This window comes from Phyllostomus hastatus, unplaced genomic scaffold, assembly GCF_019186645.2.
Source record: "Phyllostomus hastatus isolate PE091 unplaced genomic scaffold, TTU_PhHast_1.1 phas_contig_495, whole genome shotgun sequence".
In the NCBI taxonomy this organism is placed as follows: domain Eukaryota; kingdom Metazoa; phylum Chordata; class Mammalia; order Chiroptera; family Phyllostomidae; genus Phyllostomus; species Phyllostomus hastatus.
The window spans coordinates 1,571,398-1,595,606 of record NW_025333895.1 but is presented as its reverse complement, the minus strand read 5'-3'; the positions used below and the strand labels follow the sequence as shown (position 1 = coordinate 1,595,606).

Genomic DNA, 24,209 nt, shown 5'->3' with positions numbered 1-24,209 from the left:
GGCGGCGTGGTTTCAGTGCCCGCCTCCGAGACCCAGCCCCCGCCGCACCCAGGCCCCGCCTGCTCCGCTGCGGGCTGCGAGCGGTGGCCGCGTGTGCTGCTTCCGACCGGAGTGGCAGGGGAGAATGCGGGTGTTCCGAGATGAACGCGGACCACTTCGATGCTTCCTGAGTAAAATCCTTAGTTTTTAGTAAAGGAGCAAACTGTTACGAAATAAATGCCCTTATAGATGTGGTAGCAAGTAGGAAAATGGGTGGAGGTTGTGTGAGAGGTCAGCGCGGAGGCCACCTGCATCCTCAGTCCCTTCAAGCAGGGGTGGGAGAGCCACTGTCCCCAGCCACTGTCCCCAGCCCAGGCGTGGCGGAGGGCCGGAGGGCCGGAGGGCCGAGGGGCCCCCGCCGCCGCGCCCTGGAGACCAGGAGAGCCCGCAGAGCTCTGTTCCTCACGAAAAAGGCTGAGTGAGTTTCTTCTGTTCTCAACCCCCTTAACGTCAGCACCTCAGCTACGTAAATGAAATGTATTTTCTGGTATATAACCGCTTTTATTTTTTAAAGAATGAAAAGTATTTTAGTTATAAATTGGTTGTTTCAAATGACTTCCCATATACGTATATTTTCACATGCCAAGACTGTATCGAAATAATGGTAGGGGCGTAGTCGGATGCATGAGTCGTATGTTGCCTGTCCCCAGTGTGAGTAAGGCACTGTTCAGAATGCGCCACTGAACAGCTGGGTGTAGGAGGCCTATTTAAAGGGTATTAATTTGATTTTGAGCTGTCCAAGGTGCCCATTGGCTGGGCACCTGCATTGTGTCTAGTGATATCCCCAATCTAAAAATCACTTAAGCAGGAAGAGAAATTTGATTATAGCTGCAGGCGCGAGAGTGATGTGGAAAAGTTTCCTTGCAGTACTGTTTGGGCCTGCACTGCGTGGATGCCGAGGTAATCTATCAGTTTGTGAGTGTCTACAAAATGCAACTCTCTAGATAACAGGTTTAAAGTAAAGATTTAATACAGTCTCCATCTCCTATGATGTTGCAGTGACAGTTTAAAACTCATTCTCTAAATCTCAGCAGACTTTATAGCCAGCAGTGGGCCAATATAAAGTTTAATAGCATTACAACACATAAATCATCTTTTAAAGATGCTACTAGTAGCTCCAATATTAAATGCAGACAATCGCCTGTGTTATAAATAATTTATCAAACACCATTTCAGATTAGCCTTCCATGCTGAGTTATTTATTTTAGCCTTTTCTGTATGATTCCTAAGGCACTTTTTGAAAGATCCATTACTGGTCAGTTTAATGAACTTGGGGGTCTGTTTTGTCCCCTCAAGCACTCGGGTACAGCTGTGGTGACCATTACGTGGCCGGCGTGGACCTCTTTGTGCCTTTTACAAGTGCTGCCCATTTGTCATGTGGCGGTAAATGGAGCTGCACATTGGAGCCCAGGGACGCATTGTGCGATGCAGTGATGGAGACAAACAGATAGCTCTATAAAGTGCTGCTTGTCACAGCCGACGCGCCGCGCAGTACATCACTCTCCGCGTAATCTCATTTAAGAAGCAGGGGCGGCCCGGGGGACTGCTATTCCCGGTTAGTTTGGTCTTTGCAGCCATAAAGCAGGAAGTGCTCCTTTTATATTCTCTGAACTTTTAGGGAGTGTGCTTTTTGCTTGGATTAATTATTATAGGGACTTCTCCATGGCACTGGGTGAAGATTTGTCAGCGGGTGGGTTTGGGCCTCCTCCTCCTGGCCTGGGCTTCTGTCCAGGCCGGCTCTGCCTGGAGACGGACTGTGTCTCTGGGAGCCCTCAGGCTCGTTGGTTAAGCAACAGCTATGCGCCAGACACTAGAGTAGGTGCTTTTCGTACTTTAATTCTTGTAGCAGTTTGTGATGAATCCTAATTTATCATCGCTGGATTATAGGGGAGGAGAGTGAACTCAGAGAGGTGCAGTGACTTGCACAAGGTTGCACAGCAGTAAGTAGGAAACTGGGAATTCACACCCACTCTGTGCCCTCGTGTGCCAGATTACCTTGACCCTAGGGCCCCACTAATTTTCAGCCACCAGGGTCATGGTCATCTTTTGGTTGAGCATCTCGAAGCGAGAAGCTGCCGCCACTGGCCCGGAGGGACGTTTTTCTGGTAGCCAGGATGAGCCCTCCTGGTCCATCTACACCCGAACCCGTGTTCCCCTGCGATTAACAACGTGGGTCTGTGAGCAGCTGGCCTGGGCGGACGCCGACCTGGCAGCGGGGGAGTGTCGCACCTGGGCCTGGCCAGCTGAGGTCATGGGCTCGGCAGGGACCTTGTCAGAACCCTCTGTAGCAGCTGTCCCCAGGCAGATGATGCTCGGATCCCGGTCACTTTGCATCTTCCCAGAAAGGGAGGAGCAGTTTCCCTATGAAGAAGGAGACCCAAAGGAGGAAACGATGCTTCCCGCTTTTCCTGTGGGCCAGAGACAGACAAAAATGTGGTGTTTTCCCTACCTCTTGCTTTTCGTTTGTGGTTTTCCTTGATAGTTTTCCTAAATATTTGGTGGCACGTGTTAAAGACAAGAGTTGTTTAATTGTGAAATTCTGCTATAAAAGAAAACACAGGATGAATATGCCCAGTAGCATATTTGCATATGTGCTGGAGTTCTGGGGACGGAGATGCTGCGGTAGAAGACGGTGTTCGACGACGTGCGAAGCAGCCCCTGGACACGTGAGCAGCCGTAATGTGTGAGGAAGACACTGTGCAAGTGGGGGTGGGCAGTAGCAGAGTAATTTGTGGGGGTGGGGACTGTGTGAAAGAAGACTTTGCGTCTCAGTATTGATCTTTGTCTTACTACACTGTAGAAATGTTTATCTAGGCGGCAGTCCGTGGGCAGTCTGGGGAACGCAGTGTTCCCCACGCCCGTGGAAATGGCAATCAGAGGAGCTGGCCCACAGAGAATCTGGCAACCACCGCCCTCCTTTTAAACCTGCCTGAGCTCTGGAGATCCTTGGTTGGTGTGTGGGGCGGGGGAGTGACATACTCTGAATAAGGGAGCTGCTGTCCGTGGCCTCTGACTTGGCAGTGAGCCTGCACACGCCCCCCCTCCCCCGCCCTCACCACAGAGACGTGACCTGGGAGCTGGCGAGGTGCTGTGGCTGGCCCTGGACTCTTTGCCAGCAGCGCGACCTTGGGCGAGGCACTGACTCTTCCCCAGTTTCTGACAGCGCCGACCTTGGAAGGGGGCAGGGGCAGGGACGAGGGCGCCTACCGTCGGAGCGCTGACTCAGCACGTTGCAGTGGGCCCTCAGGGAGACCCAGGGTCCATGCACCCGAGTCCTGCGTCTGCGAGGAGGGTGGGGCTGGGGGAAGTAAGGGACTTGGGAGAGTTTTTTCCCTTAAGGAATTTTCTTCCCTAGAACCGCTGAGGAGGAAAAGAATTTAAAAGGTATAGTCCCAGTTTTTAAAAGCCTTTATTTTACACTTAAATAACACCACACGTGTTAATTTTATGAATAAAGTTACATATATTTCAGAAGTGTACGTTTTTAAGCTTTATGAGTTTATCTACTGACAGGATGTGTGTGAACTAGAGGAAGGCTCACCTCTGATCCCAGTACTGCCGGCCTCCTGGTAGCTGAGTGCCCAGTCTCCTTGAGTGACACTAGATACGCGTGTCTGGGATCATGTGTCTATTTCAGTGTCCCCCATGTCTCCCCCATCCCTGTCCCCGCCCCCTTCCCCACCCCCACCCCCAGACAGGAAGTGATGTGGGACAGTTAAACTGCAGCCGGCAGGACTGTGACGTCCACTGGGTACTGTTGGCTGGCCCCAGGCACCAGCAGCAGCGATGGCAAAGCAAAGGAAATAGTGGAACAGCAGGGCAGAGAAGGGGAGAAGAGACGGGAGGTCAGGGGCAGGGGGATCGGGGTGCCGCCTGCACGGCACGCGTGCCGGTCCGGGGTGGTTGATGGGAGAAACAGGGTGGGAGTCGGAACGCACTCGCGCTGGCTGCGTCTGTTAAGTCCGTCGTCGGCTTTTGCTGTCGGTCTGGTGGCTGCAGCAGCAGCAGCCGCAGCAGCAGCCGCCCTCTCCTCCTCTGAGACACTCCCTTTGCCCCCACCTGGGCTGGTTTCTGGTAAGGCTGTGGCCTCCCAGACTGTCGGGAGTCTTGGGAGAGAATTCCTGTTGAGAGGATCCTGTTTGAGTAGATTCTTACGGGGCTGCACATGTGCAAGCGAGGAGCCGCATGGGTGCCCATCAGAAAGTGAACAGACCCGGTGGAGTGGAGACCAGAATAACCCCCAGACCTTGCTGCCGCAGTGCTGAGGATCCCACTTCCGTCAGAGCCTTCTCTGTCCTCCTCTGAGTCTGCAGAGGGCGCTCATGTCACTGGAATGCCACCTCCTGGCTTAGGGCAGGCAGATCTCGCAACAGGAAGTCAGAGAACTTGCCCATTGATGACCTCAGGCTGGAATTTGGGGTGGGGAATCTTCCTGCTCACAGGATGCTCCTTGGTGAGCTCTTGAGTTTAGTTTGCGCGTTTATGGGCCTGACTGTCCTGGTGGGGTAGGCCGGGGCTGCAGCCCAGGTTGGAGCCCCTCCTTTGAGAGATCGGCTCATTTTTGTCTTTGCTGCATGCAGCGCTTGAGCTCGGTGTTCCCCGGGTCCTTCCCTGCCTCCTCCGCTGCCCGCCTTCTGTTTCACTGCCTTGTTTTTTGACTGCCTGGCGTGTGACCTGCCTCCAGTCCTCTCTGCAGCTCCGCTGACCCAGCCACTGTGCCCACTGCTCCTTCTCGGGTGTCCGCTGGCCCTCACCACGCTGCACTGTGGCTCCTTGGGTCCGAGCCCCCGCTGGACTTCAGGCCCCTGCAGAGCAGGGGCTCTGGGCCATCCCCCATCCCTGCGGTCCTGGCTCCCAGCACAGCACCGGGCATGTGGTAGGCCTCCTTGGAAAAGAAATTAGTTGGTCCACTTTTTACCAGTAACTGTCGGGGACTTGGATTTGCTGCTTAAAGGAGAAGGGAAAAGAGTGGTTCCAAGAATGAATTACTTCAGTGAGCTCGTAGGCTCGTTAGTGGGGGAGGCGATAGGTTCTCTTGGGCAAGAGGTCCCACCCCTGACTCTGCCACCATTTTTCCAGAACTGTTGTTGTGTTTTGGTGTTAGTTATTTTTCCCTGTGATGTTGACTTTCTCCATTGTGGCACCAGGAAGCAGGTTCCAACCACTGTTGGATATTTTCAACCAGGGGTTAGCAAACTACCACCCATGGGCTGAATCCAGCCCACCACCTGTTTTTGTTAATAAAGTTTTATTGGCACATAGCTGCACACAATTGTTTACATATTGTCTGTGGTTGTTTTGTGCCATAATGACTGGGTTGAGTAGTTATAACAGAGGCTATATATTCACAAAGCCTAGAAATACTACCTGGCCCCTTTTACAGGAAGAGCTGGCTGACCCCTGGATAGCTGCTCTCCGTCAGCCCGTCGTCCTCAGCCACGTGGTGACGGCCTCACTGGAAGCAGGTGTTGAAGAGGGGCACGTGCACGAGGGGGTTAAGAGGCCTGGGTCCCGCGCTGGCCGGGCGAGGAGCCTTCGGCAAATCATCGTGGTGCTTTGATCTATAGAGTGGGCACTGGAAGCAGTGCCCCCCTCACAGATGAGTGCACGCTGCCGGGCATCATGGTTGCTGTTCTCTTTCTCAGGAGGAGGAAGCCAAGAACCTGGTGAGCGAGGCCATTGCAGCTGGCATCTTCAATGACTTGGGCTCTGGAAGTAACATTGACCTCTGTGTCATCAGCAAGAGCAAGCTGGATTTTCTCCGCCCGTACTCAGTGCCCAACAAGAAGGGGACCAGGTGAGTGGAGGGGTACAGTTCTTCTTGTGTCACCCAGCTTCCGGGGCCACCCTGGACCTGCCTGTGGCATCCAGACAGTGTGTTCTCGATTCTGACTCGTGTTGAGGGAATCCAGCGTCCCCAAACCATCCCGCACAGCAGACCTTCGAGTCAGGGTTTGCTTTATGATTCTGGGCCGCTCTCAGGTGTGGGAAGGTGATACAGTTTGTAAAATGTGGACGGGAGAGATGGTATGAGGCCCAGGAAGGAGCCCTAGGTGGGGCGTCTCAGGGAGAGCTTTGAATTACCCGCTGAACTTTCTCCAGATGCATTTTTCAGGGCAGCCTGCCCATAACTTTTCCTCAGAGTGGTGCAAGAGTCCTCAGTGGTTAGAAACCCCCGGCTGGGAGTCTGAAAGTTAGCTGTGGGAGCTAACTGGTCCTTCCTCCTCTCGAGGGGACCGTGCCATTTGGCCCTGGCGCATGCTGAGCTGGCCCGCCTCCTGGTGGTGCAGCCCGGGCTCGGAGTAGGGCACAGGTCGGTCTGCAGCATGGAGCTGGCAGGTCTCCAGCCCTGATGGCTGGTGTGTGTGCAGATGAGCTGCTCGTTTGCAGTCCCGCATGGTTGTCCAGCTGTTGTCCACCCTGTGGCTCCTGACCTCCTGGAACCTGAGCAGCTCAAGATGTGTGTGGCTGCCTGAGCTCAGCTTCCAGCCACATTCATCCGAGGACAGCCATCACGGGAGCTTCCGGGGTGCTTGCTCTAACTGCCACAGCAGACGCTGTAAACCCCAACCAGCAGTCACTCGCAAGGACAGACTGGAGCACGGAGCCCCGGCAGGCACTCAGGGCAGTGTGCACTCCGCATTGTGGACACCCCGTGTGTTCTGGCCGGGTGGCGCAGCCGGTGGCAGAAAGCTCTGACTCAGTGGTTGGGGAAACGCCACCATCCGGCCTGGTGACTTTGGGCAGGCCCGTCTGCCTGTCTTTGAGATGATGGAGCTAGACTAGGTGCTCTCTAAGGACCCCATGGAGTTCCTGGGATCTTCAGCAGGGGCGAAGCGACCTTTCAGGCCTGGGGCCGTGTGGGGGGAAGCGGACTTTGCCGAGCTTTCTGAAGTGGGAGCAAGTACGGCTGCTGGTTACACTCCATCTGGGCTGAGCATTGTGTGGGGTGAGGTTCTGGAAGCCACGCCCGAGCCATTGCAAAGGAGTCCTTGTCAGAGGGAAGTGCGGCCGGGGCGCGTCTCCCTCCCCCGGGGCGTCGGTCACACGTGTGTAAAGGAGGCTGTAAACGCACAAGTGCGGAAACAGAACGGCCCCTCAGGCCAGCGAGCGGTGAGGGTGCTGTGCGTGGTGCGAAAGGTGCTGGGCGCGGTGTGGCAGGTGGCAGGAACCTGCCGTCGGGGCAGAGCTGCCCCCCTCCATGGTGCCCTTTACCGTTGTCTCTTCTGCCAGTTGCTGGCTGTTGGAGGCCCTGCCTGGGTTAGGGGCACCTCTCCCAGAGGGGCCAGTCAGGGTGGGGCAGAGCCTGAGGCCCGAGCAGGCGTCCTGTGCCCAGTCCCAGAGTGGGCCTGGCCCTGCACATGCCCATTGGCCCCTCTGCTCTCAGCCCTCTGCGGCCCTGTTTCTCAGCCTGCCGTTGTTTAAGGTGGAGGCCCTCCTGTGTGCTGCTGAAACCAGGTGCCACCACCCGGGGCGGTGCGGAGGCTCTCGTGTGTCCAAGGCGCCCCCAGATGCTGTGGTTCAGATGAGTTGGGCACATGGGAGCCACGGGAGACTCTGGCTCCAAGATGACAAGCTGCCAAGGGTCCAGTCTGGGGGAAGGAGCCACACCTTCACACTAGCGCGGGGAGGGGTGGGCGCACCATCAAAAGGTGCAGCTGCGGGGGGGGGGGGGGGGGTGTGGAGGGGCAGGGAGGTGTGGCAGGACCACGTGAGGGCCTGCTGCTCTCCGGTGCGAACTCCTGAACTCACGCAGAGCTGGGTAACGGCGTCCTCGCGTTTCTGCTTCCTGCTCTCTGAGCAGAGAGTCCCTTTCGGAGGATGGGTTTTCCAGGACCATGTGGCCATGGCGCAGCCAGGGGTGTTCTGTTCGTTCCTGGCAGGTTGACCGAAGTAGTGTCCCGCCTGGGGACTGACCAGAGGAGCAGGTGGCCCCCGCACTAGAACTAGCAGTTCGGCTGTGTGTCTTGGATACTGCCTTGTGCTCGGAGTCCTGTCGAGTTCACGCCAAGAAAGACGGGGTTGGGTGTGTCCTAATGGTGACCCACCGTGTCCCTGCAAGGGACAGGTAACTGTTCTTCCCTGAGTCTTGAGAGCGGTCTAAGGTATCAAGCCAAGTCTGGCTCAGGGTCATTTTTATACTGTTTATGCTGCAGATATCTTTCCCGTGTTCAAGGAGACAGGTCTGCCTTGTTGCCACAGAAGAGAGAGGTGGTGGCAGCTTAGTGAAAGGGCCTGCCTCCTGCTGGTTACTGAGGGGCGTCCAGGGGGTGGAGCTTGAAGGCAAATGCCCACACGCTTTCCGGCATCCCCTGGGGCTGGTGAGGTGGGCAAGGGCATGTGAGTGCCCACAGGGCGCCCGGGGATCTATCTCACCTTTCCATGCGGTCTACCAGGTGTCCCTGTTCCGTAGCCCTTGAGAGCTGAGGACAGTGAGCCTTGGGGCGGGTGGACACCCCTGGGGTCACAGGGCTGGGGATCAGGAGAGCCCGAGTTCCAGGCCAGGCCTTGAGGCCTTGCCTGAATGAATGCTCCTCCCTCCGTCGGGCCCCTTGAGGGGGCCTTAACTCGTGGATGTGTTTCCTCACCAGGTTTGGCCAGTACAGGTGTGAGAAAGGGACCACTGCAGTCCTCACTGAAAAAGTCACTACCTTGGAAATCGAGGTGCTGGAGGAAACAGTCCAGACGATGGACACTTCCTGAACGGAGCTGGGGGACGGCCGGGCACGGCTCTGGAAGATGGGGGGCTGTGGGGGGTCCCTCTGTGAGACACTCATTTGGCTCACGTTTGCTGGATGAAACCCAATAAAAACCGAAAACCAAACTGAGTGGCTGAGGTCTGGGGGCTGTGTGGGGTGTTTTTGTTTTTCGCTGTTACGGCCCATCACGCTGGCCTCCCCTCTGGTTGCCGTTCCCTCCCGAGGGCCAGTCGCTGTTCCAGCGGGTGGATGTACGAGCCACGCAGCCCTGAACGCAGACAGGCGGGGCTCCCGTCGCAGGGGGTCAGCTCAGGTCACCCTGGCCCTTCAGGTGAGCGTGTACACCCGCCCCTCGCATTAACGTCCTTGTCTCTGTTTAGGGTGGTCCCAGGGTTTTCTCTCTTTAATTTTCCATTTCCCCCGTAGGATGAGTGCAGCGTAGCCTGTCCCCCGGCAGCCCCGTGGGGAAGAGCGAGCCAGACACGGTCGGTTCTGAGGACCAGTGGGAAGCAGGTGGGCGGATGGGCCGCTTCACCCCAGCCGCAGAGAACGGGTCAAGCTCCTCTTTAAGGCAAGTTTCACAGAGGCCAGAGGAATGCTGGGGGGTTACTGTTTGTCATTATTAGGGCACACTCATTTCACAAACACTTAGGCCTGGAGAATGGGAGACATTGTACACCTCCAGAGGGTCCTAGTAGGGGGAGTTTTTCTTGTGACGCGGGGAAAGCGAGTTCATCTGTATCTCATGCTGATCCTGCCAAGGGAGGCACAGGAGGGCCTCAGAACTTCAAGCAGAACCTTTGCAGAAATCTGCCTGGAACCCGAAAAACTTTCGGTCGGAGGTACTCGGTAGGAGACCGGGCCCCGACTCTCCCCCAGGGGAGCACTGGCTCTTGGGCCAGCCTCCCTGGTTAAAACTGCCAGGAGTGGGGCAGGGAGAACAGGGGAATTATTTAGGGCAGCAACTTGACTGATGATTGTCAGAATTATCTGGGAGCTTAAAAAAATTCCAGGATTACCCAGAATGTCCGGGCCCTGAGAGAATCATGTTTTTAAAGTGGCCCCAAGGAACTGTGCTGCGGCGAGACGCTGTTTCACAGTGGCCCATGGACCAGACGCATTCACACGGGTACCCCCGCCCTCTTTATTCCAAACACGGAGAACGTGCACAAAGCGAAGGCTGCGCCGGAAGAAATCTCTCAAACTCGACAGTGTTGACCACAGAACAGGTGGAAGAAATCTCTCAAACTCGACAGTGTTGACCACAGAACAGGTTTCACACGTGGGCAGAGCAGTGGCCCGGCCCAAACCCTTTGCCCTGGGGAGGCCTGGCCGGGCCAGGACGCCCACGGAGGACGGGCCATGCTCACTCTGGGGGGCCGAACTGTCGCCAGCTCAGAGGATGACAGCGTAGACCATTTGAGGATTAAACTTGGGTATAAAGACAAAATTCAAACTATATTTCCTCCAGAGCTTGAGTTTTCCTTAAGTTCACATTTATAAATTAGTCTTCACAGTTATTCCTATTTGAGAACCAGAAATAAAGGGGCACATTCTGGTTCCCGACACATCATACATTAATTCTTGACTTCCCATGGTCCATGGACTTGAGTTTTGTGAAGGGGTGAGTGGCTTACCGTGTCTGGACTCTCTGCAGTGTGCTAGACAACGTGCGTGTTTCGTATCAAATCCCGCACCCTGAAGGTAGGGATGACCAGCCCACTTCACAGGCGGGAAAACTAAGGCTCAGAGAGGGCAAGAAGCTGCTGCAGAAGGAGAACGGGTACAGAGAGCAGCCTGAAGGCACGGTGTGCATGGATGTTTGTGGACCCCGTGCTTGCCCTCCACGGAGGAAGGCGCTAACACCGACCCTGGAGGCACCGCCCGCGTTGGGCCAGGCGGGGACGGGGCGCCTGGGAGAGCCGGGCGCCTGCCTTCCCAACAGCGTTGGTCTCCAAGGCGCTGTGCCAGGTGCTGGGTCCTCTGTCCTCCTTCATCGACTTACAAACGCAGATAAAAATATTAGGAAAATCTCCACTCTACTTTAGAAAATCATGCCCGCTTTATCCCTTTACTACAGAGTAAATGAAGCACACAGCTTGATTGAGAAGATTCTAAGAGCTACACCGAACGTGTCCCCAGCCACTTCCAGAGGCTCACTGCAGCTCACTGCAGCTCACAGGCCCCTGCAGTTGTCGGCCTCAGCCTCGTCCAGTCACTGCAGGAGCTGCCCAAAAGGTTCACATTGCAGGCCAGTTCGAGGGCGGTGTCGCTGGCCCACCGAGCCACACGCCCCGGGTGAGCTCGGCCGAGACCGTCCGAGACAGTTTAAAGAAAGGACTTGGGTTTGATCACCAGTAACAAGGCCAGGGCCCCTCCCCGCAGCTGCTCTGCGTCTAGCGGCGGCTGTGAGGCCCGGCCCCCTGGGGGAACCAGCCCGCCGAAGCCTCGCGGTTGGACTGGGCTACCAGGCGGCCACTCTGGAGAGGAGGCTCGAGGAAGGCGGAGAGGTGCTGGCGCTGATGAGGACGCCGTGCCCGCGCTCAGGTGCTCGAGGTCCACACGTGCATCTGCTTGGCAACCTGGTGCACGTATCCGATGTCGGGCCTCTGGTTGGGGTCAGGGTAGATGCACGCACTGACCAGCTCGCGTAGCTGCAGAGGAGAGGACGGCTCGTTAGTCTCGAGGAAGCAGCCTTGCCGAGGCCCCGGCAGCACTCGGTCTGCGTAACTCCCTGGTTGACTCGTGCAGCCCTCCAGGCAACGAGGAGGTGAAAACAGACGCGAGAGGATGGGGGGGGCGGGGGCGTGGTCACAGACACGGGGCGGAGCCAGCACCCATCTGAGGCCTGTCTGTGCTCGGAGACGGGTAGTGGTTACTTACCTGCAGATGACTCTGAGCTTTCCGACGCTCGCACTATTAGGCAAATCCGTGTGTGTGTGTGTGTGTGTCTGCTGTCAGTCACAGAGACGCCCAAACCGGAGGCCAGAACTCCAGGCAAGGGCTTATTGATCATAATAAACGCATTAACATGCAGCAGGGCTGCAGGCGCCCACCCCCTGGCCTCTTTATTGTGCTCGTGAAAGACGGAGCTTTTAATTACACAGACACCGAAGGCTGCGCCCGCCACGGGGGTGGGGAGGGGCGCCTCAAGCCTGGATCCCCTCCCCTCCGATAGCCAGAGTGCCAATTATTTTAATGGTAATTAAAATAATGACCTTAGAAAGCCAAGCCTACATCTTAACTTGCATCACTGGGCTCACCGCAATTTTTTCATGGAAAGAGCTGCTGCTGGAGGGGCTGGCCAGCCGGCCCCATGGGTCAGGGGCAGCGGTGGGAGAGGGCTGGCTCCGAACAAGGGGCTTGTGTGGGCCCCGGGCCGTGCTCAGGGGGTCTGGGACGGGCCGAAGGGTCGTGCGGGCGTCCTGGGGCCACTGTGCGTGATGCACGTGCCATGCCTGAGGTTTCGGTGCTGCGGGGTCAGGCACCCTGAGCACCCTCTGACCGCATCGCCTATCTGGGTTCCACTGCTGCGCACACGCCGGGCGCCTGGCGTGGACGCCCCCAGAGACCCCCCGTTGGCCAAGAGGAGACGGTCCTTTTACACACTGTTCCTCACGTGTTCAGGGGACGACAGCTGTGCTTGGTTCTGACAGGTGATGTACCCGCAGAGACTGGAGGAAGGCGAAGTTTATGTGCCCCCCACTGTCGCTCTGAGTAGACCATGCAGTGGGCAGGAAGTGCATGTCTGAGAATTTCACAGTTCAAGAGAAGCAAAATGTGTCTATTTCCATTCCTAAGAGGTGAGTGAGGGAACTTCAAAAGCGAGGTGCACGAGGGGGCCTCCAGGGCCGCGGGGTCCCTCTCGCTCCCAGACGCGTGGCCTGGGAAGGGGCGCCTCCCTGGGAAGGCCGGGGCTCTGGGGAGCCGGAGCTCACACCGGTGGGGCGACTGGAGAAGGGGCGGAGGGCCTCACCTCTGCCAGGCAGACTGTGGCTCCCGGTTATAGGTGGGAAACTGAGGCACAGAGAAGTTAGGATTTGCGCCTACCAGGCTTCTTGCTTCCACATAGTACAGAATTCAAAACTTAAAAGGTGAGAAGAAAAACCAAGTGCAACCATTAACTAGGTCAAGAACTTGAACTAGGGTGGTGGTGGTGGTGGTGTTGGTTTTTTTTTTTGTTTTTGGAAACTTCCACTGCAGAGCGTAAGTCCTCCTTCCAAGGGCACTGGAGGGGTGTGGGGAGCCGCCGATGCAAAGCCACGAGCGAGGGTACTGGACACCTCTGAGAGCCCGCAGCCCGTGAGCAAGGCTGGGCTCACAACACCCCGCCTCCACCACTTACAAGGGATGTGACCTTGGGCAAGTGGCCTAACCCGCCTGTGCCTCGGTTTCCTCACTGTAAAATGGGACGGGGGAGGGTCCAGCGGAGTAGGTCATAAACGTGAGATGCCGTTATCAGGAGGCAGCGCAGGGCCTGTGGCCTTGCCTGGGGAGGTCTCGGACTCCACCCCCCGCTAGTGTTGACCTTGGAGAGAAATCACAATCATGGGTCTACTAGCATTAACCTTGAACAGAAAGAAGGAAATAGTTGATGCTTCCTGAGCATTTCCTCTGAGCCAAGCCCTGTGCTATATCCAGAGGCTACTCTGGACAGCGACGGGGTCAATGTCAGCCCAGTGCTGGACTGAGCACATCATACGCATTCCCTTGGTCCTTACACGGACCCTGTGAGGCAGAGTCTAGGGTTAGCCCCACTTTACAGGTGAGGAAACTGAGGCTCGGAAGAGTTCAGCGTCTCGCCCAAGAACAGTGGGGGGAGCGTGCAAACCTGCACCTCCTTCTACACGCTCAGCCACGCTGTGCTGAAAACCTGCCGTTTCATCCCCGCGTTTTATTCATGAAGGCAAACGCTGCCCCTATTTTCAAGGTCACGGAACTGAGGAAGACGAAGCTCACACGTGGTGCCTGACACAGCCCGATGCCAGACCTGTCAGAGCCCGTGAGTCCGCGGCCAGAGCCCCTGCGCCTGGTGTGAAATGTCAAAAACAAAAACCCCAAGGTGCGACTTAGGTCTGTGACAGCGAACAGACCAGCCTGTTCGCCCCGGTTTCCTGTCACAGGAGCGGGGCGGCGGCCAGCGGTGGCGTGGGGCCAGCCAGGGCCACCTCTGGCCTCTGTGTCCGGTTCCCGCTGCCCGGCACCCGCGGAGCCCGGGGAGGGGCCGAGCAGACCTGGTGTCCGAGAGCCCTTCAGAAGCGATTGTCTCCTTTTCCCTCCGAGCCACTTTCCCAGAAGTCCCCCTTCATCTACCCTGGCGTGAACTTGAGCTCAGCCCCCTCCCCAGGAGGCCCTCTGGGGCTGGCCCGGTCCGGCCGGGGGCAGCCACTCACCTTCTCGGAGTAATGTTCTCCAGGGAGAGGTGGGTAGTCACACTGCTCGATCTTCTGGCAGAGGGAGAAGAGGTTCATTTTGTCTCCATAGAAGGGGCTCTGGAGAGCTGCCATCTGCGGGGGAGGGGGTGGGGGGAGAGGGGTTTTCAGCCTGGAAGTCCAGGTTGGGGTGCGGCCCATCTCCGGGCCCCACAACCTCCCCTGTCCCACAGGACTTCCCCCAAGCCCTGAGGACGCTGGAATTCAACAGGAGGGGCTTTTGCACACGCTTCTTGCTGTGTGAGCAGATCAGACGGGACCAGGGTTTCAGTGACAAAACCTGAAAGGCAGTCCCCCAAATCCCGAGGGCTGGCCACGCGCTGGCCCGCACCCGCCTCACGCCGCGGCTCTCGGGGGCCGGCTGGGCCATGGGGGGGGCACACGGTGGGGCAGGGGCTCTGCGCCGTAGGGTGGGTGCCTGGGCCCCTGCAGGTCCTCTCGGGGCGGCGTCCTACATTTCTGAGAAGCAAATCCCAAACACACCCGTGGGAGGGTGTCTATTTAGGTAATCCATGCAGGGAGTCACCTAAGGACAAACATGGGGGTGGGGGGCATCTCACTGGTTGCCAGCCCACCACTGCAGGGCTGCTGACCGAAGGCCCGGCTGCTGCTGTTGTGGAAGCTGGACACCCAGGTCCTCAGGGGGTGGGGTGGGGGGCGGGCGGCAGGAGGAGGAAGCCGGGCCACCGGCCACCCTGGATGCAGGGGCCTGGGGCCCTCTGTCGCAGAAAGTCTGGGTGTTTGCTGTGTGTCTGGCCTTGGGTCTCTGTCCCTAATGTAGGAAGGGGCTCCACCTGCGCCCTGAGGGCGGGCGGCTCCTGGGGCGCTGGCTATCAGGACTGCGGGGGCCCCAGTCGGTTCCCACCCAGTCGGTTCCCACCCAGTCAGACAGTGGCCAGGCCTCCCCCTCCTGGAGGGCAGCGGACACCCCAGCCACTGCTCAGGGCACTGTTGGAGGTGTCTTCCAAGGGGGCACAGGGAGCCAGGGGCAGCTCCGGGAGGCACCCCAGCACAGCGCTGGCAGCCCCATCTGCTGATTAGTCCGTGATGGGATTCAAGTGCTCCCTGCCACTCCCACTCGCTGCGGCCTGCTGCCACAAGGCCGCCCAGCGCCTCCTGCTAACGAACCGACCAGGTGTTTGGTCCTGTCTGTCCGTTTGCCCTCGTCCCCTTGGAGGAGCCAGGCGGCCAAGGCCACTCTGCGTGGGCCCCGGGCGAGGAGGGCTCCTGGTCGCTGGCTGAGGTGGGGCCCTGGGGTTCTGGGGGAAGCCTCCCTGTCCTTGGCCTGGAGGGTGGCCCAGCGAGCCCTGCCTATCTCGGGGCCGGGGGGGCAGGGGGGTGGCCAAGGCAGCCGGGCCTGTGAGTGTCTGTTGGCTTCAGTTCCCCTGTCTGCCCATCCTCTGTTCCCCTCTGAACCCCGGGGGCTTCAGGGCCCAGGCAGCGCCCTTGGGTTTCACAAGTGGCCACTGGGGACGCAGCCGTGGCTGCATGTGGGGGCTTCCTCTGACCCGGGCCCAGGAGTGTGTCTGGGCGGCACCTGTGGGCCCAGGCGCCTGGGCCGGGCCAACTGCGTCCACGTGGGTGTTCGGGGCCAACCTCACCTCTCTCTGCTCCCGTGACCGGGGCTCCGGGCCCCTCTGAGAGGGCGGGGAATGCGTCTGAACCGAGAACAGGCCACGCAGAGAGCGTGGCCCCAGCACCGGGCAGGGAAGGCGTGTGTGGAGGTCTTGCCCCCTGGGGCTCCGCCAGCCTGGCCTCGAGCTGCCTTTGCCCCCGCGTGCGCAAAATGGCATCGCTTGGGTGACCCATTTCCCATGATGAAAACGAGACCCTCGGTGCAAAGGGTCAAGTGGGCATTTTCGAAAGGACCTCTGCTGCCACAGCGGAGAGCAGCTGAGGCTCCGGGGTCCCTCAGGGTGACCTGGGTGCCCTCCCAGCTGGGGCAGGGGATTAGGATGGGTTTTCTTGTAACGGGTTTCTGTTCGGAGTGGAAAGGACGTCTGAACGTCGGCCCACGGACACAGGCTCTGGTTTTCCACGTGCCCGGCCTGGGAGAGGGACTCGGCGATGCTCTCAACAAGCTAGTCTGGTGCTCGCACAAACCTCGCCGTCTGCGGTTCCGGGAGAGGCCCCAGAAGCTGGCGAGGCAAGTCTGATACCCGCCATCCCCTCCTGGATGGTCTCTCCCTCCTTCCTGCACCTTCCCCATGCTGTTTGGGAAAAGCGTCTCAATCAGGGTTTGAGGTGGGCTATGCCAGGGAAGGCAAGAGGGCTTCCCGAGCAAACAAGAGCCCATACACGCCGACTCCAGAGGAAGCAGCCACCCCCTCCAGTGTCGGCCTCGGGCCGCCCACCCGCAGCAGGGCATCGGGCTGGGTGGGCGGCTCTGCGGCTGCTCCGGACACTGGAGCAGGCTGACCCCACGGGACGGCCCGGTCTCCCTGTACCGGTCACCGCCCTCCTTGCACCGGGCAGAGGGAGGAGGATTTGCTTCCTGCAGCAGACCCCGGCTGCCCCGTGAGAACCGCCAAAGCCGTGGCTCTGAGCACCGCTCCTCAGGCGTGGAACGTTTTCTGCCTGGCGTCACTGGGCGGACGCACAGCCCAGGAAACGGGAGAGCGTGGGCACAGGCCCCCGCTGGGATGGCTCGGAGGAGCTGTCGGAGGGCGCAGGGGGACCCCGCCGCAGGGAGGGCAGTGGTCGCCTGGGCCTCCCGCCCTGCCAGGGGCTCGGATCCCCTCTCATCACCCCGCATCTCCCCAGGAGGTCCCGGAGTCTGGGCCCAGAGCCCCGTCGCCCAGCAGCCTGCTACCCGACAAGGCAAGGGCATCCAGACCCTTTTCCGGCTCGGGCCAGAATCCCAGAGCAGGATCCCAGCGAGGCGTGGCCGGTCCTCGCTCTCGTCCCCAGCCTGCTCTCTTGCCTGCACTCGGTCCCACGCGGGCCCCTGGAGGCAGCTGTGAGCATCCCCCACCCCCTACCGGCCCCCCGCTGTGGACCCTGGGGCTGGCACCGAATGAGCCGATTCCTTCAGCTCCCTTGTAGATAAATAAATTCCGCAGAGCCGGGCAGCCCGCTGGGCGCCTCCGCGGGGCGTGCTGGGTAATGAAAACAAAGCACAGGGCCTTCCTTCCAACGTGGCTGAACTCTGGCATCTCTGCTGGAGCTCCCAGGGCAGGGGAGGGGCCGCCGAAGCTCCTCACAGCCTGGCTTTCCCCTCACGGGGGCTCTGGGCAGAGACCTGGTGTCTGTCCGCCGAGGCCATGCCTGCCCTGCTGGTTGGGGAGGCGGCAGAGGCCCGGGCTCCAGTCCACGGGGGGGCTGCGTGACACCTGGAGGTCTCGCCAACTCTCTGGGCCTCAGTTTCCTCCCTTAGAACGAGGCTGGGACAGAGCTGGTGCTGTTCTGTGATTCCACGTCCAGGGCCGTGGCCCCTCCTGTGCTGCCCACTTCAAGACAGAGCCCTCGGGTACCCACCCCCCACCCCCCGGGGGCGCGGGCCAGGTGTAGTGCTCTGGGGGCTCCTCTCTAGCCCCGGTTGACACCAGCACCCTGGGTGACCTGAGGGGGTCCCTGGCGGACATGTGGTGCCGAACATCGGCCCCTAACGACGTCCTCGTTCCAGTCCTTGGGGCCTGTGGATGTGTCACCCCGTGTGGTTAAACTGAGACTCCCCAGCTGGAATACCACCCCAGGTGGCCCAGGCGGGCCCTCAACACAACCACGGGCGCCCTTCGAAGGGGGAGGCGGAGGGGGATGTGGCTGCGGAAGAGCAGGATGTGTGTCGAGGGGGCGACGGGGCAGGAGCCAGCCCTGAGGGCACCCTGCCCTCGGTCCCCTGACAGTGACTCTGGATTTCTGGCCCCCAGAACAGAGAGGGAGTGATTTTATGTCACACGAAACCACCGTCTCCGCGGTGACGGGCCCCGGCAGCCGCAGGAGACCTGGAAGGGGCTTTGATTCTTCCCGTCCTCGCTGGGGCCCCAGGAAGGGCAGGCCCGGCCCCGGCAGGCGCAGGCTTCCCCTGGCTCAGGGCCCAGGGTGCTCCACGGGGCCACGCCAGATCCTCAGGCACGCGGCCTGGGGCTGGCGGGGAGCCCCTGTCGCAGCTCTTCAGGCTGGCGCCCCGGATCACACCGCGGGCTGTGGGGCGGGAGCTCCAGCCGTGCCTGCGGGATGCTTCCTTCCAATTACCGGGCCCTGGGCTCAGATGCTCTCCCTCCCTGTCTGCTGGGAAAACATACACTCTGCTCCCCGCTCCCCCGGGGGCTGCGGAAGTGGGGAGAGGGGCGGCGGCAGCTCAGGGCGGAGCCCCTGCCGACGGTCACCCCCAGAGGGGCTGGCCACGACCGGCCACACCTGCCACGGAGGTCCACGTCTGTGGGAGGCCCAGGGCCACTAGGTTGAGATCAGCCCCTGCGGTCCCCGAGGACATCGATGCCCACGGGATGTGACTGATGGATGTCATCCATTTCACACGGCTGACATGTCCCTCACCGGCTGCAAGCCGCGTGGCCCCAGACGCCGCCAACAAATAAATCAACCTGGCGACCCAGCGCCTCCGTGCCAGGGAGCTGCTAACGTAGACGCTGTGTCATTAGACCTGCGTTTAGGCGCCCGAGACGAGGACTCGGAGGGCCGCCTGGCCGGGGATCCGAGAGGCAAGCCCTGCGGACGCGCTTGGGCTGCGTCTGCCTCTGGGGGCTGAGACAAGGGTTCGGGCAGAGAGCAGGGCGGCTTGAGCGTGGATGGCGAGGTGCGGAGGGCAGCTGCCGTCCTTCCCACATGCCCCTGTCCCACCCTGGTCTGCGTCTCTGGGGGTCTGTTTGGAGACCCTCGAGGTTCACAGAGGCAGGCTGCGGCTTATAGAAACCCCAGGTTCACAATGGAAAGCTAAGGACCCAACCATCTGGACCAGGGGCAATATCCACGAGGGCAGGAGGGCAAAGCTGCGCCCTCCGCGGGGCAGGGCGGGGGCTGGGCTGCGCTCAGGCCTCCCGCGGGCCCAGACAGAAGGGAGACGTGGTCGGCCGTGGAGCCCGGCGGCCAGAGGCAGGCAGCCAGCACCAGCTGCTGGGCCCGCAGTGGGTTAGGGGCTGGCGGACAGCGAGGAGGAGCAAGGCCATTCACACCCCACAAGGAGGCAAGGCGCGGCCCCATTTTGCACCGGGCTGACTGGGGGTGTAGAGCCGCCCTGGGGTCATCAGGCACTGAGGGGGAGTGAGCTTCGAACTCGGGTCCTTCTGACCAAAGTCTGGGCTCCCACCAGGACCCTGCTTCTCTCTTACCCACATTTCCTCAGTTATGTGAGCTGCGTGTGCATGCGCACACACACACACACACACACACGCTAATTCAGAATGGCCCCCTCTGGCCACCTGCTGGGTCCTGGGAGACACAGAGCAGCAACCCCCCCCCCCCCGCCGCCCCCCAGGACAGACATCCGGGTGGACGATGGCTTCTTAGGGGTAGGCTGGAATCCCCTGCTCAGACCCAGGCTGGGTGGGACTTGGGGGGACAGGGCTGTTGATGCTGGAGCACTGAGCCCAGGGACAGGCAGGGTCGCATGTGGCCTGGGCTTGGCTTTGTCACTGGCCTCAGCTGCCCCTGTGGCCACAGTCTTTACCCGAAGAAGCAACTGGACTTGGAGGGGTAGCTGGAGGGAATTCCAGCACCGGCTCGTCTGGGGCCGGGGTAGCGGGAGGGTGTGGCCCCCAGCCTGGAGCTACTAGAGGAGGCCTCCCGCCGTCCTGCCCCGGCAGCTTCACGGCTGAAAGCGAGCGGCCTGTGCTCCCCAGACCCCCAGGCGTCTGGGGCCCCAGGGGTGGGGGCATCATTTGTTCACATGTTGTGCTGTGTCTGAGCTTACCGAGGCCCAGACACGCGCCTGTCCCTCCACTCCGGATGGCCACCAGATCTGGGAACAGACCCAGATGCACAGGCAGACATCGCCCACCCCTGGGCTCCCACCCTGGGCTGGCGGAGTGCACCCCGCCCTGCAGGGGGTCCGCCGCGGGCGCCGCTGGGCTCACCTCATACAGCAAACACCCCAGAGACCAGATGTCGGACTTGAAGTTGTAGCCGTTCTCGTGGATCCTCTCCGGTGACATGTAGTAGGGGGTCCCCACTGAAACACAGCAAGGGGGCGGGGTGGGTGCTTACTCTCTGTGCAGGGGCGGGGCACGAGGGCTTGGGGGAGGCCCGGGCTCAGTCTCACAGGGACCCGGGCAGCCTGTTCCCTCTCCTCCCATCCCCTTCTCTTCTACAGGAGAGGGCCAGGCTGGGTTGGAGGCGCCCATGCTGGCAGGGCACAAGAAGCCCCCAGGCACAGGGACCCACCCAGGCCTGAGAATCGGTCTCGGGGCTGGGCATCTGGGATGTGGGTTTCCGTCAACACCCAGGGAATGGGACACGGCAGCCGAGCTCCGGGAAGCAACTGACCAGCCGCCACTGTCCACGGGGACGGAGCATGTCACACGTGTTAGCTCATTTGTGTCCCTAACAGCCCCATGAGCAGGCGTCCCACTTTACAGATGGGGAAACTGAGACTCAGAAAAGCAGCCAGACTGGGTTCAAACTCAGATCTTCAGGCTCCAGAAACGGAGCCTTCAGCCGCCACCCTCGGCTGGCACGGACTGGCACATCCAGATTGGGGATTGGCCGAGACTTCTTACACCAGGCAGAAAAGACACTCACCCTCAAAGAAAAGATTGGTAAACTGGACTCCATCAAAACTAGGAACCTCAGTTCACCAAAAAGCCACTCACACAGTTCAAAGGCGCAGCCAGGGAGGAAAGTCTCCACACACAGACCAACAGGGGCCTCGTATGCAGAAGACATTTGAACATTCCTATAAATCAGTAAGGAGCAGACAGGCAACCCCCGACCTCAAATTAACAACCCGAAGAGGCACTTCACGAAGGGAACATCCAATGGACAGGAAGCACAGGGAACGAGGCTGTTTTTCTCATTCCTCATCGAAAGCACCCTGAAGTACGGCCACCCGCTACCTGGGTGTGCCTGGGAGGTGGGGGCCGCCCCCGGCACGGGACAGCCACGCGGGGCCGACCGGGCACACACTGAGATGGCAGGGGCAGGGGGTCGGAGGTCCTGTCCTCCGTGCGGGACGGCAGTGTCCGCCGTCCGGCTGCACTGCACCCTGGGACCCGTGGCCAAGCCCCTTCCTGGCCGCACGTGTGGGCCAGCCCTGACACCCCTTGCCACCCCGCAGTCTCGTCCTCTGCTCATCTGAGATCTGCCTGGGCGTCTGGGGGGGACTCTGGGAAAGAGGGCCTGCGCGGTGGCCGGGTCCTGAAAGCGAAGGCTCTGAGTGCCGGCCCCTGTTCGAGTCCCCTGCACCGGCCCTCCCCCCAGCCCCACCCCCAGTCTGCTGCACCTCCACGCCTTTGCACATGCAGCGCCCTGTGCCTCCCTGAGAGCTCCTCTACGGTCCAGCCACACCGCCCCTCCCCCCGGCCAGGGAGCGCTGGCCACTCAGGGAGGACGTCTGGTCTGCCCCTCTGTTCTGTCACCCCTCTCTCCCCCTGCCGGGGCTCTGGTCCCTGCCTCAGCACTCCTCGTGGCGAGCGCCGTGGGCCCATGGGACAGAAAGGTTGGGGAGCGCACCAACCCTCCCCCCCGAATCTCCACCCTACCTGCCCCTTCGCTGCTCTTTCTGCTCTTGCCCCACGCCCCACTGGTGTGGCAGGCAAAAGGCAAACGCCCAAATGTCGTCTGGACCTCCTTCTGGATGCCAGTGCTGCAGGTGCCAGACACCCATCAGTCTGTCCATCCGTCATCCACCCGCCCGCCATCTGTTCGTCTGTCCATCCGTTCAACAGTCCGTCTGTCCGTGCCCCCACCCGTGACTGTCCACCCATCGTCGCTCATCTACCCAACCGGCGGCCCGCTGACCCGTCCGTGCCCGATGGTAACTGAGCTCAGACATGGTGGTGGGCTTTCCCAGGAGCGAGCCCCTCGACAGGTAGTGAGCTGCCCGCCCCAGGAACTGTCCAGAAGGAGCCAGTGGACCGAGGAAAGGCTGGGTTGATCAGCGGCTGCAGCTGAACCCCCTGAAGGAGCTCATTGAAACTCTGGCTCCCCGCCGCACCCCAGACCCGTGGGATCGGAATCACCAGGGCCGGCCCAGAACACCTGCATCTCTCAGGCTCCAGGGAGGTCTGGTGCTCGCCACAGTCCGAGTGGGGCTGTGCAGAGCCCCGCCACCCCTTCAGATGCTTGGAAACGTCTGTGGAACAAACGGACTTACGACGTGTTAGCTGAGGGCAGTTTGGTCTGGCCCTGGGGGGCACCGGGGCAGATCCTGCAGGCCCCCGGCCCAGGGGAGGGCCTGCTCCGCCGCCTTGGTCTGTGAGCCTTAAAGCTGCAGGCGGTGAACACAGCACCGCCTCCTGTTTTGCCAGCGTCCCCTGGGATGAAGTCTGTAAACCTGACTTTTATACTGACAAGTCCTCAAACATTCTGACGCATAATGCACAACTCACGTGAGCTTTCAGAGTAAGACAAGAGACTTCAAAGAGGTTCCAAGCTTGGAGTGGACCCTGGAGGACGCGATTCTGGGAAAGAATGGGAGACGCTGGCCAGGGGCGGTACCCCGAAGGCCTCGTCCGGGCCCCAGGGGGTCTTCGGTGGGCACTCGGGCCGGTCTCAAATCCCCTCCCCTCGGACCAGCCAGCTCGGGGCCGCCACCCTCCCTCCTCACAGCGGGGGCCGAGCTCTGCATACGAGAGAGGGGCCTAAGGCACCCCACTGCCCTGCGTCTTCACCTGGAACGCCCAGATTTCAGACCCCTCCTTGGATATCGGAGGAGAACCTCGGGCCTCAAAGCGGAGGCTGATTCAAGAAGGACCCCACGTCCCCGAGATGCGCCATTCCCGTCCAAACACACCTGGTGTCTGAAACGTGTTCATCAGCTATGAAGAGGGCAGAGACTTCCCGTGAAGGAGAGGCCGGCGCCTGCGGCCTGCACTCCTTCCCCGCATGGCGGTGGAGAAAACAAACGGCCGGAGAGACGCGGTGTCGCCAGCACCCACCGGCCAGGGGGGACTGGACAGCGTAGACGGGGCTGAGGGCGGCCTGGGAGCCGCGCCCAGTGGGCCTGGCCTGCGTCGGCCCCTCACCAGGAGGGACTGAACGCCCCCTTGGCCTTGGTTCCCCCATCGGTGAAATAGGGACAGAACCGCCTTCTGCAGGCTGAAAGGCTCCGGGAAGGCCTGGCGGCCCACAGACCCCGGGGCGGGCCAGGATGGTGGAGGGCGGGGCAAGAGCCAGGGAGGCTCTGGAGCCCCGACAGCAGCTTCCTCGGTGTTGGGCAGTGTGAGCTGGGCTGTGGTCGCTCTGTGCCCCACCCCCAACACCCAACCAGGCCCCGCACCCTGAGGCGTCCCCTCTCCTCGGTCCCGCTGCCTGCTGCCCTCATTCGCCTGGACAACTGATTGCCTTGGCCTCCCCTGTCCCTCCATTCCCGCCCATCCTACCTGCCAAAGCAGGGACCGTGCCCCCACGCCTGGCTGGCTCCACACTGCCCGGAGGAGGAAGGCCAGGTCCTCAGCCTGGCGTCTGCGGCCGCCCAGACTGTCCCTGCTCCCGGCAACGCTGGACCCTTGGTTAGCAACGTGTGCGCGCACACCCCCCGCCAGGCTCGCCGGTGTAGCCACTTACTATCAAGTCCTTAAGTTAATCACCAGCCGACCCCACCCATGCCGACCCACACACAGCCCTCGGGAGAAGCGGCGACCTTGGAAAAACATCGTACTTTTATCGGCACTGACTCCACTGTACAAACACCTGCCTCCTTCTCGTCCCCACACGGGGTTCCCGAACAGACGCGAAGCTCGGGGGCTCGCGTCTCCGACCCCACACAGCCCTCCGTGTTCCCGGTCTCCGGGGCTCACGCAGGGCCCCTCGGACGCAGAGCTGAGGCGCGGCCCTGCCTCGCCCGCACCTCGTCCCCCGCACCTGCATCGCACAGGTGCTCACCTCACCGTGCCCGGGCTTCCTCACCTGCTCCCCGGCGGGG

At 60.6% G+C, this 24,209-nt stretch overlaps 2 protein-coding genes across 4 annotated transcripts in view; one reads left to right on the top strand and one right to left on the bottom strand.

Moving 5' to 3' along the window:
* The window catches only part of PSMB7 (proteasome 20S subunit beta 7), a 54,465-nt gene extending 45,602 nt beyond the window's left edge, over positions 1–8,863 (top strand). Inside the window, exons 7-8 of the mRNA XM_045846034.1 lie at positions 5,685–5,836; positions 8,631–8,863. Of these exons, the coding sequence (XP_045701990.1) occupies positions 5,685–5,836; positions 8,631–8,742 (264 nt within the window). The 3' untranslated portion in view covers positions 8,743–8,863. The remainder of the gene's footprint in view (positions 1–5,684; positions 5,837–8,630) is intronic.
* Positions 8,864–9,862: 999 nt separating this feature from the next.
* Positions 9,863–24,209, bottom strand: part of NEK6 (NIMA related kinase 6) — a 72,953-nt gene continuing 58,606 nt past the window's right edge. For all 3 annotated transcript variants that reach the window (XM_045846033.1, XM_045846032.1, XM_045846031.1), the window contains exons 8-10: positions 20,203–20,297; positions 14,132–14,245; positions 9,863–11,392 (exon numbers count right to left, since the gene is read on the bottom strand). In XM_045846033.1, coding sequence (XP_045701989.1) covers positions 11,282–11,392; positions 14,132–14,245; positions 20,203–20,297 — 320 coding nt within the window. In that variant the 3' untranslated portion in view covers positions 9,863–11,281. The remainder of the gene's footprint in view (positions 11,393–14,131; positions 14,246–20,202; positions 20,298–24,209) is intronic.